The sequence below is a fragment of the Pseudophryne corroboree genome, chromosome 5 (genome assembly GCF_028390025.1).
Source record: "Pseudophryne corroboree isolate aPseCor3 chromosome 5, aPseCor3.hap2, whole genome shotgun sequence".
Taxonomy (NCBI): Eukaryota; Metazoa; Chordata; class Amphibia; order Anura; family Myobatrachidae; genus Pseudophryne; species Pseudophryne corroboree.
The window spans coordinates 374,312,426-374,333,787 of record NC_086448.1 but is presented as its reverse complement, the minus strand read 5'-3'; the positions used below and the strand labels follow the sequence as shown (position 1 = coordinate 374,333,787).

Genomic DNA, 21,362 nt, shown 5'->3' with positions numbered 1-21,362 from the left:
TTTTTAGTAGCAGTACTACAAGGCCCAGCAAGCCTCCCCCGCAAGCTGGTACTTGGAGAACCACAAGTACCAGCATGCGGCGGAAAAATGGGCCCGCTGGTACCTGTAGTACTACTACTAAAAAAATACCACAATGAAGACATTACACACACACCTTGACAGTATAACTTTAATACATCCATCCACACCTCCATATACACATACTTACCTTATGTTCCCACGCAGGTCGGTCCTCTTCTCAAGTAGAATCCATGGTGTACCTGTAGAAAAAATTATACTCACATAATCCAGTGTTTTCGGCTCCTCGGTAAATCCTTTTGTAATCCACGTACTTGAAAAAATAAAAAAACGGATACCCGACCACGAACTGAAAGGGGACCCATGTTTTCACATGGGTCCCCTTTCCCCGAATGCCAGAAACCCACTCTGACTGATGTCTAAGTGGGTTTCCTCAGCCAATCAGGGAGCGCCACGTTGTGGCACCCTCCTGATCGGCTGTGTGCTCCTGTACTGTCTGACAGGCGGCACACGGCAGTGTTACAATGTAGCGCCTATGCGCTCCATTGTAACCAATGGTGGGAACTTTCAGGTCAGCGGTGAGGTCACTCTCGGTCAACCGCTGACCTGAAAGTTCCCACCATTGGTTACAATGGAGCGCATAGGCGCTACATTGTAACACTGCCGTGTGCCGCCTGTCAGACAGTACAGGAGCACACAGCCGATCAGGAGGGCGCCACAACGTGGCGCTCCCTGATTGGCTGAGGAAACCCACTTAGACATCAGTCAGAGTGGGTTTCTGGCATTCGGGGAAAGGGGGCCCATGTGAAAACATGGGTCCCCTTTCAGTTCGTGGTCGGGTATTCGTTTTTTTATTTTTTCAAGTACGTGGATTACAAAAGGATTTACCGAGGAGCCGAAAACACTGGATTATGTGAGTATAATTTTTTCTACAGGTACACCATGGATTCTACTGGAGAAGAGGACCGACCTGCGTGGGAACATAAGGTAAGTATGTGTATATGGAGGTGTGGATGGATGTATTAAAGTTATACTGTCAAGGTGTGTGTGTAATGTCTTTATTGTGGTATTTTTTTAGTAGTAGTACTACAGGTACCAGCGGGCCCATTTTTCCGCCGCATGCTGGTACTTGTGGTTCTCCAAGTACCAGCTTGCGGGGGAGGCTTGCTGGGCCTTGTAGTACTGCTACTAAAAACAATATCAAACACTTATCACAAAGGCTATCAGCCCCCCATCCGCAGCCCATTGGATGGGGGGGACAGCCTCGGGCTTCACCCCTGGCCCTTGGGTGGCTGGGGGGGGGACCCCTTGATTGAAGGGGTCCCCACTCCCCCAGGGTACCCCGGCCAGGGGTGACTAGTTGGATATTTGATGCCACGGCCGCAAGGCACTGTATAAAAGTGACCCCGGCTGTGGCATTATCTGTCCAGCTAGTGGAGCCCGGTGCTGGTTTCAAAAATACGGGGGACCCCTACTCTTTTTGTCCCCCGTATTTTTGGAACCAGGACCAGGCGCAGAGCCCGATGCTGGTTGCTTAAATATGGGGGAACCCCTGTCCATTTTTTTCCCATATTTCTGCAACCAGGATCGGCTCAAAGAGCCCGAGGCTGGTTTGCCTTAGGAGGGGGGACCCCACGCAATTTTTTTTTTACATTTAAACTTTTTTTTTTTTTTTAAACAAAGTGCACAATGAAGCCCAGCACGGATCTCTCAGATCCGGCCGAGATTCATTGTATTAAAGTCGGCAGTGTTTTACAAGTCACTCATGTAAAACACTGCCTAAAAAAACGAATGACATCGACATCGGAAAACCCGAAAATGCAGAATACGGCAGCTTAGTAAATTAGTCGTAATCAATTCAAAAAGTTGCATATTTACACTTTCGATGTCATTCGTGATTGAACTTTGACCTCAAACGGGAAAACACGAATCTTAGTAAATTTACCCCAATGTCCCTTACATATATGCCGCATATTATTAATGCCCTTGTACACATCATGACACACATAGTGCCCCCTACACATTTGCTGCACATTATTAGTGCCCCTATACGCATAATGACACACATACAGTAGTACCCTTTTACACATATGCCGCATGTTATTAAATAAAAAATGTATCTTATTTGCATTTCTATGTGGCTAGGATGCATAAGCAGCTTCTGCTGATTAAAATTATATGTAGCATGCCTATATACTGTGTGAGACTGTGGCAGTATCTGCATAATAAATGCTACACACAGAATATAGGCATGCCGCATATCATTTTAATCAGGAGAAGCTGCTGATGCCCCTAGGCATATCAAATGCCATAGGCAATTGCCTAGTTTGCCTATGCCTATGGCCGGCTCTGCCCGGCCCCCGCGGAATGTCCACTTATGGGAGGGGGGGAGGGAGCAGGCACCTGCTGAAGACTGAAGACTCTTTAGTGACAGGGGGAGGGAAGGGGGGGGTGGATGCGACGCTGCGGCCTGTCTGTCATCCGGATTGACAGGTGCAGCGGGGAGGTGGGAGGGCCCTGAAACCGGAGATTACACTGAGGAGCCTTCTGTTTATGCTGCCAGTGCCGCCGCTGCTTGTCAGTGTGACAGGGTGCGGCAGCTTGCAGCAATACTAGAAAGCCAGGTTTAGCAGAGTGGAGAGAGCGCCTTTGATGTGCGACGCCTCCCTGCTTTGCTGAGCGGGTAGCGCCGGCACTGTGGGCTGCGGCTGGGCAATGGGGCTGTACGGAGCTCTGATGCTCCGTACAGTGTTAAACAGGGCCGTGACTGTGCGCTCCCCAGGGCTCTGCGCTGTGTGCGAGGCCCCTCTTGCACACACCTAGTTACGGCCCTGGTGGGCACATCTGTATGTTGTAGCAGGTCAGGGGAACAGGTTCTGGGGTAGATGGCAGGATGCATCAGCTGAGAGATCATACACAAGTCCACTAATTTGGTGCAGCTGGCCTCAACCAGTTTTATTGTGCAGAAAAATAGAAATAAACATCAAAATAAATACCTAGCTGTCTGGTGCTAAATATACACATGATAATTGTAACTCACTAAAAAATAAATAATACAAGAAGTTTTTACCACGCACAGCTCACTGGATTTCAAGAGCAGGGTTCTCTCACAGAAACACCATAGATTCTCCTTTTCCCCAAGCAGTGTGAGAGAACAATGGCAGACTGAGCTTTTTAAGACTCCCATACTGCTGAAAGCCCTAATTAGCCTTCTGTGATGCTAAAAGCCCAAAGACCCGAACTGGTCCTAAATGGATGGAGAACCCGCCCTCTTTTCTCACATACAATCCCAGGACCCTAATCCGGTTCTTATGAAAAGCTCTCAGCGGAACCAACACAATATTCCTAGGGTTTTAAAACACATACTGTAGGTTAGAAACCTGGGGCAGTTATACCTGCCTTTCACGACTATTCAAGTGATCTTCTCAAAAAAAAAAAAAAAATATATATATATATATATATATACGGATTGGGATGGAAAACCAGCCCGGGAAGTTCATAGAAGCAGGCCTAATAACGCCTGATTCTTAGTTGGACGAACTTGCAGCTTCCTCGCTACTTTATCTACAGTTGTTTTTGTGACTTTATGGTGTTGCTACTTCAGTGCACCTCCCTGGTGTACATCCGTGCGTCCGAATATGCAAGGACTGAGACGCTCACCATTGGTCACACAACTGAAACTTTCACCAGTCCTGTGCTATTATTATTAACAGTTTCTTATATAGAGCTTTCAGAGTCGGACTGTCCCACAGGGGTACAGGGGCCCCCACCTTCTCCTCTAGGGATCAGGTTCCAGACTCTGCCCTTGACTTATACATTAAACATATGTTACCTTATACTGCACAGGACTATGGTGTATTCTCTACATTGCACTGCTGTTATTAATCTGTTATATTATCATGCATGCACTTTCAGTAATTACTAGATATATTTATCAAGGGGCCCAGACCATGCACTTTCTAATGGTTAGGAAAAGCAATGTGGTAGGCCACACCGCTTTGGAGACTGGCCACTCCCCTAAAACTAGGCCCCTACCACGGCATTCCCCGGTGGGCCCTTCATGCACCAGTCCGACACGGAGCGCTTTACAATTAGAAACAACAATGAAAAAACAAAACTTGGTAATAAAAGACAGTAATAGAGGTAGGAAGGCCCTGCTCGCAAGCTTACAGTCTATGCTAGGTGCAGATCATCTGTGTATGGCCTCCATTGTGAGCAATTCAGCTTCTCTATACGCAACCACTTTCAGCAAAGTACCCACGCGTTACATCTGCGCCTGATTAGTCAACCCTCTGTAATACACTTGTTGGTGTGTGCATCTGGGTCTGTACTGTATATATATATATCCAGAAAATGCCCCTGCACTCCTCCAAATTAGCTGGCTGTGGTGCCCTTCCTTGTGGACATGCCAGTCCACCGACACGCACCAAACGAAAACAGGTGGCACTCACAGACTTGTAGCTGGGTGGAAAACAAACTTCACCCCGTGAAGATATTTATTGAAAACAACAGGTAACGTTTCGGGGACGTGTCCCCTTCCTCAGACAATTCAACAGTGCAAAATCATGTGTATATATAGCATACATTGACCCCACTTACCCCCACAATCACGACTCCCAGCTGCGCGAACCACGGAGTATCCAGGCGTCCCCCGTCCCGCACTTCCGGTCTCGGCGTCACGGCCTGCCCGGAAGTGACGTAGTCAGGCTTTGCCGGTCACCATGGCAATGCGCTGGGAGCTCTGTAACCAAAACAAAACGACACTTTAAACCACAATGACAGTGAAAAAATGTAACATAAAAACGGCACACATATATCCACAGCGCTCGCACGGAGCTAGAGTGTGCCTTCCAAAACCGACATGTGTACAATAAGAACAATCATGCAAATTACATAAAAATAGACATAAAAATAGATCAGACTTAAAACAGCACGGTGTGTCTAACGCAAATGGAGATACGAAGTACACAACAATTACCAACTCTCTAGTGCAGCTAAATCAAAAGCAATGTCACGATTAACTAGAGGTGGTCGGGCATAGGTGGCATTACCCCCGAGGGGGATCCTTGTTTGCAAGAGCTGTCACTAATAAAAACCGGCCACTCTGCTACTGAATAAACTAATCATAAATGTGATACTATTTAATCAAAGCAGCTCGACAGCGCTTATTGTTAAAGGATGTAGATGCTGAGCAATTAATGGAGGGATGCACAGTATCGGGAACGTTTATGAAAAATTATACAAAATTAGAGAAAGTTAATTAATCCCAGGGACTCATTTAACCCTCTAGGGGCTAGGCAATCCAGGCAGAAAATCCACCTGGATTCAAGCTGGAGTAGTTTTTTCCCCCTGTCTCCCCCTCGTACGGAAGCTGGTACATGGTCAATGGCCCAATACCTCAGGCTGGCCAACCTATGATGATGTGTGGCAAAATGCCTAGCCACTGGTTGCTCGCTGGTCCCTGCGTGTAGGGCTGCCCGAATGGCTGACCTGTGCTGGGTTAATCGAACTTTCAATTGGCATTCAGTTTTGCCCACGTAATAGAGCCCACATGGGCACACTATTACGTAGACAACGAACCGGGACGTGCAAGTTAGTGGCCACCTGATTTTCAAACATTGGCCCGTGTGTGGGTGTGGAAAGGTCTCACCGACTAGAAGGAAAGAACAGGTGGTGCATCCTAAGCATTTAAAGCAACCATTTTTCTTGCTTAAGAAATGCTTGGATGCAATCTTGGCGTCAAAACCCGTGATGTCGGTCTTGACTACCAAGTCTTTCAAATTCCTGCCCCTGGAGTAACTCGCCATCAATTTGCTGTTTTGAAAACACTTCAGGTCAGGGTCAGAAGTGACCATTTGCCACATCCCCTTAACTTGCTTTACCAGAACAGGACTATTAGAGTTATATTCCGTCACCCATGGTATGGTATCACTGGGTAATGATTTGGAACGATGCTTAACTTGTTTCTGAAAATTGCACAAAGCTCTCTCTCGTGCTTTTTTCAGCTCTGGTAATGCATACCCTCTCTCTGTAAATTTCAGTATCATCTCATCAAGCTGCAGCTCCCGTGTACATGGGTCAGTGTTGTTCCTGCACACCCTGAGAAGCTGGGAATAGGGCAAACTGCGAATCATCGCTTTGGGGTGAGAGCTCTCAGCCCGGAGCAGGGTATTCCTGTCCGTGGGTTTTTTGTACAGAGCTGTCGCTACCTGCCCCTCTCTCAGCTGGATACATACATCCAGGTAGCAGATCTCTGATTTACTGGAGTTCCAGGTCAATTTTATGGGACTATTTGAATTGTTTTGTTTAATGATGATCCCAATCAATTTTTGTATATCATCATTCCACAAGATCAGGAGATCGTCGATGTAGCGGAAATATAATAGGATTGTTCCTGAAATGCTCGCATCTTCAAAGAACAATTCCCTCTCCACCTCCCACATGTAACAGTTGGCGAACGACGGGGCCACCGGGGACCCCATCGAACAACCCGTCAGTTGCTTGTAGAACCTCCCATTAAACAAAAAGAAATTATGTGTCAATGTGAAGGTTAATAACTCAATAAACAAATCGACATCTGGACCAGTGTACAGACTGTTGCCCGTGATTAGCCGTCTGACCGCCTCCAACCCAGCCTCATGGGGCAGAGCCGGCCATAGGCATAGGCAAACTAGGCAATTGCCTAGGGCATTTGATATGCCTAGGGGCATCAGCAGCTTCTGCTGATTACAGTGATATGCGGCATGCCTATATTCTGTATGTAGCATTTCATATGCAAATACACCCACAGTCTCACACAGTATATAGGCATGCTGCATATCAGTTTAATCAGCATAAGCTGCTTGTGCATCCTAGCCACATAGAAATGCAAATAAGATGCATTTTCATAAAAAAAGGTGCCCGACGTTAGCATTGAGGCAAGATTTGTGAGGACACATCTGTATCCAAGCAGAGGCAGAGGTCACAATGTTAGTGGAAGTGTGAGTGCTGTGTGCATATGAGTGGGTTGGTTGTGCAGTAGTGTTCGGAATATGTGTAAGGAGCATTATGTGTGTCATGTAAAAATGTATTAATAATGTACAACATATGTGTAAAGGGCCACTATGTGCGTCATTATGTGTATAAGGGCATTACTAATGTGCGGCATATGTGTAAGGGACATTATGTGTAAAAGGGCATTAATAAAGGTTGTCATAATGTGTAAGGTGCATTATGTTTATAAGGACATTAATGTGTCTCATATGTGTAAGGGGCATTACTGTGTGGAATTGTGTATAAATGCATTACTAATGTGTGGCATTATGTGTATAAGGTGCTCTACTATGTGGCGTTGCATATAGAAAGGGCACTACTGTGTCGTCTAATGTAAATAAAGAGCAATAAGGTGTGGTGTAATGTGAATAAGGAGCAATTCAGTGTGATGTAATGTGAATAAGGGGCTCTACTGTGAGGAGTAACATTTAGAAGGTAAAGTGATACTAGTGTGGGATGTAATATGAATTATAGACACTATCGCAAGATGAAATGTGAATAAAGTTGCAGTACTGTGTGGCATAATTGGAATTGGGGTTACTATTGTGTGGCCATGCCCCTTCCCAGCAAGAAGATGCCCCTTTTTGGGCTGTGCGTCAAATGTGCGAACTGTTCCTATTTAAAATATAGGGGGTACAAGGACTGCTATGGGTGAGGGGTGATGGTGCTGGGAAAGAGGTGCAAGGTCAGAGGCAGAAATAGCGGTGGTGCTAGGGGGCACCAGCCAAATCTTGCCTAGGGCATCATATTGGTTAGGGCCGGCTCTGTCATGGGGGATACATGTATAGAGGCTGGTGACATCCAAAGTCACCATAGTCATTTCACTAGGGACTAGTCCCAGCCCTGCTAATCTCTCTAACAGCATGTTAGTATCTTTTAAATAAGAAAAGGTGGCTTGGATGCATGGCTGCAAATACGTTTCCAGAAACACAGCTACTGGCTCGCACAGAGACCCCCGGGCCGAGATGATAGGTCTCCCCGGTGGCCTCTGTGCGTCCTTGTGGATCTTGGGAAGGGTGTAAAATAATGGGACCACTGGCCATTTTGTGGACAATTTGTCACTAATTACCTGTGATATCAACCCCTCACTTACTGCTTGTTTCAACAGAGCATCAAGCTCCCGCTTAAAGACGGGGGTAGGGTCATGATCAAGCCGGAAATATGTCTTACTGTCACTAAGTAACCGGTCACATTCAGCAACATATGACAACGTATCCTGAATAACAACTGAACCGCCTTTATCGGCGGCTGTTATGATAATATCAGTCCTCTGTTGTAAGTTCCTTAGTGCTTGCCGTTCATCACTGGACAAGTTGTGCTTCACCACTGGAGCTCTAACTCCAGTAGCGTTGTCCATTAATCTGTGAAAGGTTTTGAGGGTGGCATTATTTGACTGTGGATCAAATCTGGAACGATTCCCCAGTTTAGAAATGCGACTAGGTAATGATGATTCAGTGTTCACCATAGGGTGCTTAGAAAAATGTTCTTTAATCTTTAGTGAACATGCCAATTTAAACGACTCCACCTTCCATTTAAATGGATCCACAAAGTTAGTGGGAATGAAAGTCAGTCCCTTGCTCAGCAGTCGTTGTTCAGGTTCTTGAAGAGTATATGAAGACAGATTGAAAATTAGGTGGCTCTGTGCTTGGGTGGCCTTCCCACTGTTCTGCCTTCTTGTTTGGCCTCCCCGTCTCGTTTTGGTCTTCCCTGGGTGGAGGCCCCAGCCCGGGTGTTTGCCACTAAAGGGGTCACCGTGCGTCTTGCTTCTACAACAGCCGCTCCTGTTTCATCATTATCGCTTGCTGAGGTGCTTGAGAAGCGAACCCATTGTGGTCTTCTCAAGTTACCATCTCCCCGGCCACGTCCCCGGGACTGGTTCGCTTGACCGAGCCATGTGTAAACACGGTGTTGGGCATAGTCTGTGACCACCTTTCTGTGTTTTTCTTTCTTGTACTTTACTAGATTATTTTTGTACTCGTCCAATTGGGTTTGTAATTTAGATAACCAATCTGTGGATTTATCAGATGTCATGGTAGTCAGGTGTTCCTTTTCAAATTCACTGATCTTCTCTGTTGTTAACTTCAGCTCCCTCGTGGATTCCTCGATGACCAATAGAATGAGGTCCATAGAGCATTTATTGAGTATTGAGATCCAGCGTTTTGCAAAAGGTAGTGTTGTATCTATCAATCGTGGGTATATTATGTACCCTGAACCCCCGGGGTATTTGTTTCGCCCGGTGGTAATCAGATAGGGTTCGGCTATGGTAGAGAAAATCCATCTCCCTCTTCTTTAATTTGAACAGTTCACGATACACATCAGCACTGGAATCGACATATTCATCAGACAATGCCGTGTCCTTATGTAGAATTTTTTCAGCATCTATGTCTGAGAAGCTAAGAGTCTCATAGTTATCACATTCTAATAAGAATGATGTGAAGTCACCTTCACCTTCTGAAGTGGCCATCCTATGCCTCCGTTATCCTCCAAATGCGGCAAGACAGACAGTTTCTGTGATATCAGTGTCCATAAAGTGCAAAACACGTGCAGACAAAGTGCTAGGTGTGCAAGTTAAAACCAATTTAAAACCAGAGGGAGGTGGTCCTGTGGGAGGGTGCCCTGGGCTGGTTCGACGACCTTATCCACCGCAGCAGAGCGTAGAACCCAATATTTCCAGAAAATGCCCCGGCACTCCTCCAAATTAGCTGGCTGTGGTGCCCTTCCTTGTGGAAATGCCAGTCCACCGACATGCACCAAACGAAAACAGGTGGCACTCACAGACTTGTAGCTGGGTGGAAAACAAACTTCACCTCGTGAAGATATTTATTGAAAACAACAGGTAACGTTTCGGGGACGTGTCCCCTTCCTCAGACAATTCAACAGTGCAAAATCATGTGTATATATAGCATACATTGACCCCACTTACCCCCACAATCACGACTCCCAGCTGCGCAAACCACGGAGTATCCAGGCGTCCCCCGTCCCGCACTTCCGGTCTCGGCGTCACGACCTGCCCGGAAGTGACGTAGTCAGGCTTTGCCGGTCACCATGGCAACGCGCTGGCAGCTCTGTAACCAAAACAAAACGACACTTTAAACCACAATGACAGTGAAAAAATGTAACATAAAAACGGCACACATATATCCACAGCGCTCGCACGGAGCTAGAGTGTTCCTTCCAAAACCGACATGTGTACAATAAGAACAATCATGCAAATTACATAAAAATAGTCGGTGAGACCTTTCCACACCCACACACGGGCTAGCGTTTGAAAATCAGGTGGCCACTAACTTGCACGTCCCGGTTCGTTGTCTACCTAATAGTGTGCCCATGTGGGCTCTATTACGTGGGCAAAACTGAATACCAATTGAAAGTTCGATTAACCCAGCACAGGTCAGCAATTCGGGCAGCCCTACATGCAGGGACCAGCGAGCAACCAGTGGCTAGGCATTTTGCCACACATCATCATAGGTTGGCCAGCCTGAGGTATAGGGCCATTGACCATGTACCAGCTTCCGTACGAGGGGGAGACAGGGGGAAAAAACTACTTTAGCTTGAATCCAGGTGGATTTTCCACCTGGATTGCCTAGCCCCTAGAGGGTTAAATGAGTCCCTGGGATTAATTAACTTTCTCTAATTTTGTATAATTTTTTCATAAACGTTCCCGATACTGTGCATCCCTCCATTAATTGCTCAGCATCTACATCCTTTAACAATAAGCGCTGTCGAGCTGCTTTGATTAAATAGTATCACACTTATGATTAGTTTATTCAGTAGCAGAGTGGCCGGTTTTTATTAGTGACAGCTCTTGCAAACAAGGATCCCCCTCGGGGGTAATGCCACCTATGCCCGACCACCTCTAGTTAATCGTGACATTGCTTTTGATTTAGCTGCACTAGAGAGTTGGTAATTGTTGTGTACTTCGTATCTCCATTTGCGTTAGACACACCGTGCTGTTTTAAGTCTGATCTATTTTTATGTCTATTTTTATGTAATTTGCATGATTGTTCTTATTGAACACATGACGGTTTTGGAAGGCACACTCTAGCTCCGTGCGAGCGCTGTGGATATATGTGTGCCGTTTTTATGTTACATTTTTTCACTGTCATTGTGGTTTAAAGTGTAGTTTTGTTTTGGTTACAGAGCTCCCAGCGTGTTGCCATGGTGACCGGCAAAGCCTGACTACGTCACTTCCGGGCAGGCCGGGACGCCGAGACCGGAAGTGCGGGACGGGGGACGCCTGGATACTCCGTGGTTCGCGCAGCTGGGAGTCGTGATTGTGGGGGTAAGTGGGGTCAATGTATGCTATATATACACATGATTTTGCACTATTGAATTGTCTGAGGAAGGGGACACGTCCCCGAAACGTTACCTGTTGTTTTCAATAAATATCTTCACGGAGTGAAGTTTGTTTTCCACCCAGCTACAAGTCTGTGAGTGCCACCTGTTTTCGTTTGGTGTATATATATATATATATATATATATATATAAAACAAAGGGCACCTTATGGCGCTAAGTGGAGAAGAGCAGAGCTGCACCTTAGAGGAACCTCCTGTTAGATGAGGCTCAATGGATAACAATATATAGTATAGATCTAAGGGCGCTTAAAGGTAGTACTGTACATCACTTCAATGTAGTATATAGACAACACATAAAGAACTCAATTTCAGTATTTAATACATAAAAATGTCACAATCACATAAAATGTCAGTGAGAATTTCAACATAATCTTGTATAATGCATATTCAATAAATACATAAATTTTCTGTCAAATGCAAGTCCAGATGACACTTATAGCTTGTGACAATTCTTCCTTAACAGCATGTGGCACAAATGGATAACAGTACTTGAACACAACCCAACGTGTTTCGTCCCTTTCTGGGACTTCCTCAGGGGTAATTTCTAAATGATAGAATACAGTCACTCAATGATAATTTTTATTACTAATCAGAAGTTAGTATCTAATGTGACTATACATACCGGGTGCCAGATGTTTTAAGATAGTCCAAGAGAATGTAAAGCTCACTGTGTGTATCAATAAAAGCAGGTATGGGGGATGGAGCGAGACATGATGTCCCAGATGTGCTCAATTGGATTCAGGTCTGGGGAACGGGCGGGCCAGTCCATAGCATCAATGCCTTCGTCTTGCAGGAACTGCTGAGACACCCCAGCCACATGAGGTCTAGCATCGTCTTGCATTAGGAGGAACCCAGGGACAACCGCACCAGCATATGGTCTCACAAGGGGTCTGAGGATCTCGGTACCTAATGGCAGTCAGGCTACCTCTGGTGAGCACATGGAGGGCTGTGCGGCCCCCCAAAGAAATGCCACCCCACACCATTACTGACCCACTGCCAAACCGGTCATGCTGGAGGATGTTGCAGGCAGCAGAACGTTCTCCTTGGAGTCTCCAGACTCTGTCACGTCTGTCACATGTGCTCAGTGAGAATTTGCTTTCCTCTGTGAAGAGCACAGGGCGACAGTGGCGAATTTGCCAATCTTGGTGTTCTCTGGCAAATGCCAAACGTCCTGCACGGTGTTGAGCTGTAAGCACAACCCCCACCTGTGGACGTCGGGCCCTCATACCACCCTCATGGAGTCTATTTCTGATCGTTTGAGTAGACACATGCATATTTGTGGCTTGCTGGAGGTCATTTTGCAGGGCTCTGGCAGTGCTCCTCCTGTTCCTCCTTGCACAAAGGGGGAGGTAGCGGTCCTGCTGCTGGGTTGTTGACCTCCTACGGCCTCCTCCACCTCTCCTGATGTACTGGCTGTCTCCTGGTAGCGCCTCCATGCTCTGGACACTACGCTGACAGACACAGCAAACCTTCTTGCCACAGCTCGCATTGATGTGCCATCCTGGATGAGCTGCACTACATGAGCCACTTTTGTGGGTTGTAGACTCCATCTCATGCTACCACTAGAGTGAAAGCACCGCCAGCTTTCAAAAGTGACCAAAACATCAGCCAGAAAGCATAGGAGCTGAGAAGTGGTCTGTGGTCACCACCTGCAGAACAACTCCTTTATTGGGGGTGTCTTGCTAATTGCCTATAATTCCCACCTGTTGTCTATTCCATTTGCACAATAGCATGTGAAATTGATTGTCAATCAGTGTTGCTTCCTAAGTGGACAGTTTGATTTCACAGAAGTGTGTTTGACGTGGAGTTACATTGTGTTGTTTAAGTGTTCCCTTTATTTTTTTGAGCAGTGTATGTATATATATATATATATATATATATATATACATATATATTTATGATATATTATATGATGCAGCATGCCACTGCTGACCGCCGGCTCACGCTTTTTCTCCTAGCTGCAGCCGTCACTCCTCTGTGCACTGCAGTCAGTGTGCTGGGAGTGGGACAGGGCTGGGAGGCGGAACACGTCTAGTGATGGGGTTGGAGTGGAGGCGGAGCCGTCATTGACTGACGGCTCGGAACACAGAGCAAAGAGCTATGGGGAGGAGGAGGGGCTGCTGCGCATGCGCAGAAGCTCAGACAGTGGCCATTTTCAAAGTGTTTCACTGAGCTTCTGCGCATGCGCAGAAGCTTTCAGTGAACGGTGCAGCGAACGCGGCTGGCGGCGGATGGCGGCCTGCATGGGGGAGGCGGGCAGCCAATGAAGGGACGCCGGAATGGCCAAACGGAATTCGATCCGGCGTCCCGGCATGCCAATCCGCCGCTGGAAATACATAATGATACATGATATATATAAAAAAATATATATATACTGTATATATATATATATATATATATATATATATATATATATGCACAGGTACACTATATCATTATGGTAATTACTTACTGAGTGACTGTCACACAACTCGTGTGTGACAGAATTAGCTGGCTGCCGGCTCCTGCCTTTGCTGCTGCGGCTGCTTGTACAACACAGAGGATCAAGATGGCTGGAGGTGGACCCTGAGGCGGCCTTGCTCTTCAAATTCTAATGGCGGAGGCTGCGGAGGCTGCACATGCGCAGCTGCTTCGTCAGTGGCCATTTTAATTAGTACTGTTCGTATCAATTAACGCTGCCGTGATCGGCACTCTTCTCCGATCGCGGCAGCTGGTCGGCATAAGGATGACGGGCGGCCACTGAGGGAACGACTGGATAGGTAAAACAGAATGTGCACTGGCGTCCCGGCATACCAATCCGTCCCTGTATACTTATTATAATTCATACCTCTGGACTTTTTTTGTACGGGGTATGTCAAAGATAAGGTTTATAGCACAAAACCTGCAACAAGCAATGAGCTGAGAGCAGCAATTGAAAGAGAATGCACCCAAATACCAACTGAAATGATTTGTGATGTTTGCAGTTCCATCCGTCCGTTTTATCAGCAGTGCCTGGAACAGAACCATCATCAGTTCAAACACCAGTGATAACTCAAAAAATTCTACACTTGCATTATAAAACTTAAATACCGTAGACCTTAATAACCTTTGTATTTATAATAAATCAAAAGGTGTATACATTTATAGAATATACACACTTTCTTTCTCTCTCTCTCTCTCTCCATATATATAGTACGTACTGTATCCATCTCCTGCCACATGCTGTGAATGAAGAATAGTCATAAGCACTAAGTCCACTCTGGACATATACCGACAAAGAATTGTATACCATCTGAATGTCTATCAGCTAACACCTGGAAAATCTTTACTGTGATTTTTTATTGTTGTGACATTTTTATGTAATAAATACTAAAACTGAGTTTTTAATGTTTTATAAATTAATCAGATTGATGTGATCAACAGTACTGTCACGTAGCGCCCCCAGTTTTGTATTCCATATTGCTATTTTTGAGCCTCGCCTAACAGGAGGTTCTTTCTGAGGGGCAGCTTAGTCCATATTCACACAGCGCCATAGTGTACCCCTTGCTATCTATCTATCTATCTATCTATCTATCTATGTATATATATATATATAGCCATAGGGTACCCCATGATATATATATATATATATATATATACACACACACATATATATATATATATATATATATATACATACATAAATACATACAGGGTGATTCAAAAGTTCTAATACACCGTTTTGTTTCAAAAACTGTGCAGGAAATGGCATTTACTCCAGTAAAGTATGAGTGAGGTGGGCTATCTTTTAGGGTATGTACCGAACATGGGCGCCATCTTGAATCTAAGTCAGTTTTTTCAAATAGAATGGGGGTTGTGTAACATGTCAAACAACATCAGAATTTGCTGAAAGGTTTATTGCTGCAAACAGATTTGAAATAGCAGTTATGGTTCTAAAGTTACAACACTTTTTTTGTTGCAGGTTTCTGAAGATGGCTTTTTTCTCTAACGTCCTAGTGGATACTGGGGAATAGTGTATTACCATGGGGGTATAGATCGGGTCCACTGGAGCCTGGCACTTTAACAAATCAATAGTGTGTGCTGGCTCCTCAGCTCTATGCCCCTCCTAGCAGACTCAGTTTAGAAAATGTGCCCAAGGAGCCGAGTGCATTCTGTTGCTCTCCAGAGAGTTTTCTTCAGAACTTTCTTTTAGTGTGATATTTTTAGGCAGCACTGGTTGGCAACTAGTCTGCCTGCGTCATGGGACTTAAGGGGGGCACCGAACCAACTTCCTAAGAGTTAATGGTTCGTAATCCCAGCTGACAGGACACTGAGCTTCTGAGGTGATGTTTCTCACACTCCCAGAGGGTGAGCCCATGTTGGCAGCATGCCGCCACCCCTTAAGAGATGCCGAAGACAGATGTGGTGCGGTGAGTGTTACATCAGGGATCCGGTTAGCGGGTCCCCGTTGCAAATTGGCGGCATGAAGGGACAGTGATCGCCTGGCTACGTGCCGCGGTGCCCACTGAAAACCCACACTGGCAACTTATACCCCTTTCACACAGCCATAAATTTCCCGGGTTAAAACACATGAACGTGCATCAACCCGGGAAATTTCTTGGTGTGAAAGGGTACAGGGACAAAAACCCGGGATTTCTGTCCCTGCATTTCAACCCTGCAATCGACCAGGGTTGTTTCCGGGATCGTCCCTGGAACCTGGACAGTGTGAATGGTGCAGGGACATGTCCCACCTTCCCGGGTTGCCTCTGCTGATGCTGATTGGCTATTCAGGGCACTTCCTGGTCTTGTGGTTTTTCTGAGACGCCCATTTTCAGAAAATGCAGGGCCATCCCGGGTTCAGTATGAAAGGTGCAGACCCAGGATGTCTCGGCAAAAAATGCTGGTGTGAAAGGTGCCAACCCGGGAATGTCCCTGCATGAGCCCGTGGCAGAATTCCCGGGTTTTGTCCCTGCATTTCTGGGGTGAAAGGGGTATTAGTAAACGGGTTGCGTGCTCTCGTTTGACATTTTTAATGGAGAAAGCCAGTATAAATAAAATGCTGGGGGCGGGGCTTCCCGGAGAGCGGGACCAGAGGCTAAACGGCGCCATTTCCTGCTGCTGATACAGGCTGCATGTGGAGACTGCTCCTCCACAGGACCCAATGAATCATCATTGTAACTGGTACCAGGGGGTTATAGTGAAGGGGAGAGCACATAATAGTGGTTTTACCGCTGTGTGGAAATTTACATATAGAAGACATCCAGCTGCTCGGTCTGTGGTGTAGTGTGCTTGTTCCAGATCTCTCTGTGTCACTAAAATCAGGGTGGTCTGGGATAAGTGTGCATATCTCACTAATACTACACTGTATTATCATACTAACTGTGTGTTTTCTGCTCAGGCATGTCTGCAAATAAGTCTGTATGTACTTTATGCAAGGCTAGGTTTCCTCACAGGGGTCCCTCATGTGTACCCAGTGCTCCGTTCCTTCACATGGAAATAATGTGCAGGAGCCTGAGTGAATGGAATCAAGTAAAACTATGATTTCCAGTATAAATTCAGAGTTAGCTATGGTTAAACACGAAAGACAGACCCTAAAACAAACTATGGACATGTTGATGGTTACTGCTGCAGACCACAGACAGGCTCTTCCGCTCCACCCCACCTCCCCCTGTTGGTCTCTTACAAATGCATTCTCTCTCAATTATTACAATCTGACTCTGATTCTGAACTACCAGAGTTTGATGGGGGAGAGGCTGAGGTGGACAAGGATAATTCCCTGTCCCCAGGTGTTGTGGCCCTCTTTTATGTCATTAGAGAGGTGCTCAATATCCCTGATAAGGAGGAAGAATAGAGGAATTGTTTTTTAATGTGAAACCAAAGTACTCTTCAACCTTCCCGGTTTCTAAACAATTAGGTTCCCTGGCTAAGGCAGCATGGATAAATCCTGACAAAAAGTTTATTACCCCTAAACGGGTGTTAAATTCATTCCCTTTTACGGCTGAGGATAGGAAAATCTGTGAAACCCCTCCGACAGTCCAGGCTGTCACGTAAGATTGTTTTAGCTGTACCTGGGGCTGTTTCTCTTAAAGACCCAGCTGATCGCAAAATTTAAACCACTCTTAAATCAATTTACACTGCAGCAGATGTAACCCAACGCCCTACCATAGTATGCGGCTGGATTTATAGAGCCATGTTAAAATTGTCTGATGAGATTCTGGAGGGGTTGCTCCCACTACCTCAGGAAGAGAAAGTTACATTACTCCAACACATCCAACATGCTGCAAACTTTATGACTGAGGCTATTAAGGAACTTAGTACCACTAACGGCCGTACCACTGCTATGGCAGTATCATCTCGTAGAGCACAATGGTCAGCAGATGCTGATTAGAAAAAAGGGGTTAAGAACCTTCCTTTTACAGGTAATGCCTCGTTTGGAAAAGAGCTGAACAAATGGATATCTCAGGCAACTGCAGGTAAATCTACATATCTGCCATCTGCCCTGCCACCTGCCAGGCATTCCTATCTTGGACCCTCCCTGCAGTCCTTTCGGGTGGCCAGATTCAGAGGCAAAGCCAGAGGCGCCTCCAATGCTGCTAGAAGATCTCGTGGTAAGTCCTGTAAACCAGCAGCTGCTGGACCTGTGGACCAGGCCTCAGGATCCTCTTCCACGAAGCCCTCCGCGTGACAGTTGGCCCCAGCAGCAAGGTGACTTTCAGGTAGGTGTTCGTCTTCAACACTTTCCTACATATGGGCAGGGTCCCGTCGGGATCCTTGGGTGAGGGACCTCATATTCCAAGGATACCGTCTGGAATTCCAGGAACTCTCTCCTCTCAGATTCTTCAGGTCAGGCTTACCAGCTTCACAGGAAGCAAGGGTTTCCTTACAGCAGGCAAGCAAAAGCTGCTTTCTACAGGAGTTACTGTTCCAGTGCCTCCTCAGCTGCACACAAAGGGGTTTTACTCAAGTCTCTTTGTGGTTCCAAAGCCGGATGGCTCTGTATGATCAATCTTGAACCTCAAATCCCTGAACTCATATCTTCGGGTGTTCAAATTTAAGATGGAATCTCTAAGAGCAGTGATAGCGAATCTGGAGAAGAGGGATTTTCTGGTGTCCCTGGATATAAAGGATGCATACAGTACCTTCATATCCCGATTTGGCCTCCTTACCAAGCGTTCCTCAGGTTCACGATTCTGGACCAGCATTTCCAGTTTCAGTCCTTACCCTTTGGTCTCTCCACAGCCCCAAGGGTATTCACAAAGGTCATGGCGGAAATTATGCTACAACTGTGCATGAGGGGTGTCCAAATAATTCCGTACCTGGATGATCTCCTGATAAAAGCGGTGTCCAGGGAACAGCTGTTGCACAGTATTAACTTGACTACTCGTGTGCTTATGTATCACGGATGGATACTCAATTTCCAGAAATCTCACTTGGAGCCAGTATCCACTATGGACTACGAGAAAAGGAATTACCGTTAGGTATTAAATTACTATTTTTTGTTGCAGGTAACTAAAGATGGCTTTGACAAAAGAAGAGAGAATTGAGGTAATTTTGATGTCAAACATTGTGTGTGGCGTTGTGGGCTCTTCATGAAGGATGCCAAAACCATTGTTGAGGTTGTCTCATCAGGAGAACTTTTTAAACGACCACTCCGTGACTTGTCAGCCACAGTCCCAGTTTCTGTGAATTTGGAAATTAGGCACCTGACAGTGTTATGTGAAATTGGAGGTCTTTATGGGTGCCGGTTTTTAAAATCTGCAGCTATGACACGGAAACTTCGTTCTCCAGACATCAAAATGATCTCAATTCTCTCCTCTTTTGTCAAAGCCATCTTCAGTTACTTGCAACAAAAAAGTGTTGTAACTCTTGAACCATAACTGCTATTTCAAATTTATTTGCAGCAATAAACTTTTCAGCAAATTCTGATGTTGTTTGACATGTTGCACAACCCCCATTCTATTTGAAAAAACGACTTAGAGTCAAGATGGCCGATTTCAAGATGGCGCCCATGTTCGGTACATACCCTAAAAGATAGCCCACCTTACCCATACCTTACTGGAGTATTCCGTTTTCCCATTTCCTGCACAGTTTTTGAAACAAAAGGGTGTGCTGCAACCTTTGAATCACCCTGTATTTAAATATATATATAGATCGATCGATCTATCTATTTACTGTTTTGTTTGTTTTTATGATTCATAGTGATGATATTTTTGACATTGGGACTAATTCAAGGTTGATTGCAAAACAGTATTTTCCTTTAATGGGCAGAACCGTACTACACTGCAGGTGGGGCAGATATAACATGTGCAGAGAGAGTAAGAGTAGGGTGGGTTATTTTGTTTCTGTGCAGGGTAAATATGGGTTGCTTTATTTTTACACTGCATTTTAGATTTCAGTTTGAACACACCCCACCCAATTCTAACTCTCTCTGAACATGTTATATCTGCCCCCCCCCCCCCCCCCCCTTGTAGTCCACATGGTTTTGCCCATTAAAGGAAAATGTTGTTTTGCAATCAACGTTGAATTAGGCTCATTGTACGACTTATTACAAAATACAATATTGTACCCATTTGTTTAATGTGGAACTAATCCTAAACATTTGATATGTTTGAAGGAAGGGCAAGAGAGTTCTTGTTTGTGGGATTTGGCTCATTCCATAGTTCTGTGTATCTGAAGTCATTGACTTGGATTAATAAAATGTGTTTACAGCATACTTCAGTGTTACTTCCTTTTTCCGATTACTCACATTTATATTTACCTTTTATTCCACAGGGTACCCAATGGCTGTAATGGTCTCATGCCTATTACTTAGCACTTTTTTGCAACAGACTGAGTGAATATTGATGCCCTACCACAAATAGCTTTACTGTATACCATGAAGCTTATAGACACCTGTTTGACAAATGAGGAAACTCAGAGTGGTGTGTGACCATCACAGTCATTGGACAGCCCAGTTGCTGTGTTTTCTTTTTTATTTACCTCCATACTATTTCAAACAATACCAATTATACTTTTATTTTAATCTACTCCTAGGAATTAGAATGCAATGTTTCAGTTCAAGATGACAATCGTCAAGAATGGACTTTTACACTCTATGATTTTGACAACAGTGGAAAAGTAACAAAAGAAGTATGTTTATTTTATACAGATTGTTTTAAAATAAAAGTTTTGGTTGAATCCAATTTTTTGTTTCTACGGCATTTGATTTTGTTGATTTTGTCAACTATTGGACAACTACTACTAGTCCACATACAGGATATATGGTTCTGAGATTGGTGTACTACTAGACAAGCCTAGGTGATCAGCATTTCTCAAAATGATATTATAGATGTAGCCATGCTAATGTTTGCTGTGATGCGCAACATGGCTTGCTGCATGACATGCCAGGATGCCACTGTTCTCAGCCGGCGATCACTTCATTCATTCCTATAGGGATTAATGAAGTGATCGCTGGCTGCAAATAGTGGCAGCCTGGCACGCCATGCAGCATGCTGTGATGCAGCATGCCGCATTGCAGTAAGATAAGCATGGCAACGTCTGTACAGAAGAAATTAGTAGAATGCACTATATTTTGCATGGAGGCAACAATGATGCACTTTGTATTGTATAATGGTCAATAGGATGCATTCTGTATTGTATAGTGGTCACAAAGATGCTCTCTGTATTGTTTGCTAATTAGAAGAGTTCTCTGTGTATTGTATATTGGTCACTAGGATGCTGTCTGTAGTATATTGATCACTGGATGCTCTATGTATTGTACATCTGTCACTAGAATGTTCTCTGTAATAAGAAAGCTGTCTATGTTTGATAATAGGATGTCCTTTGTCTGATATAGTGGTAACTGGGAAAACCTCTGTATTTTGTAGCTCTCACACGCTGTCTTTACTATAAGGCAATAACTGGGACATTCTCTTTACTATATGGTGGTCACTGGGATACTCTCAGTACTGTATGGAAGTCAGTGGGATGGAGAGTTCTAGAGCTGTCTAAAATGGTAGC

The 21,362-nt window shown here is 45.1% G+C and overlaps 1 protein-coding gene across 3 annotated transcripts in view; it reads left to right on the top strand.

The window, feature by feature from the left end:
• NKD2 (NKD inhibitor of WNT signaling pathway 2) overlaps positions 1-21,362 on the top strand; it is a 389,897-nt gene that overhangs the window by 238,128 nt on the left and 130,407 nt on the right. For 2 of the 3 annotated variants that reach the window (XM_063922666.1, XM_063922668.1), the window contains one exon: positions 20,397-20,492. The exons of the other annotated variant lie outside the window; for it this stretch is intronic. In XM_063922666.1, the coding sequence (XP_063778736.1) occupies positions 20,397-20,492 (96 nt within the window). The remainder of the gene's footprint in view (positions 1-20,396; positions 20,493-21,362) is intronic. 3 annotated transcript variants of the gene reach the window in all.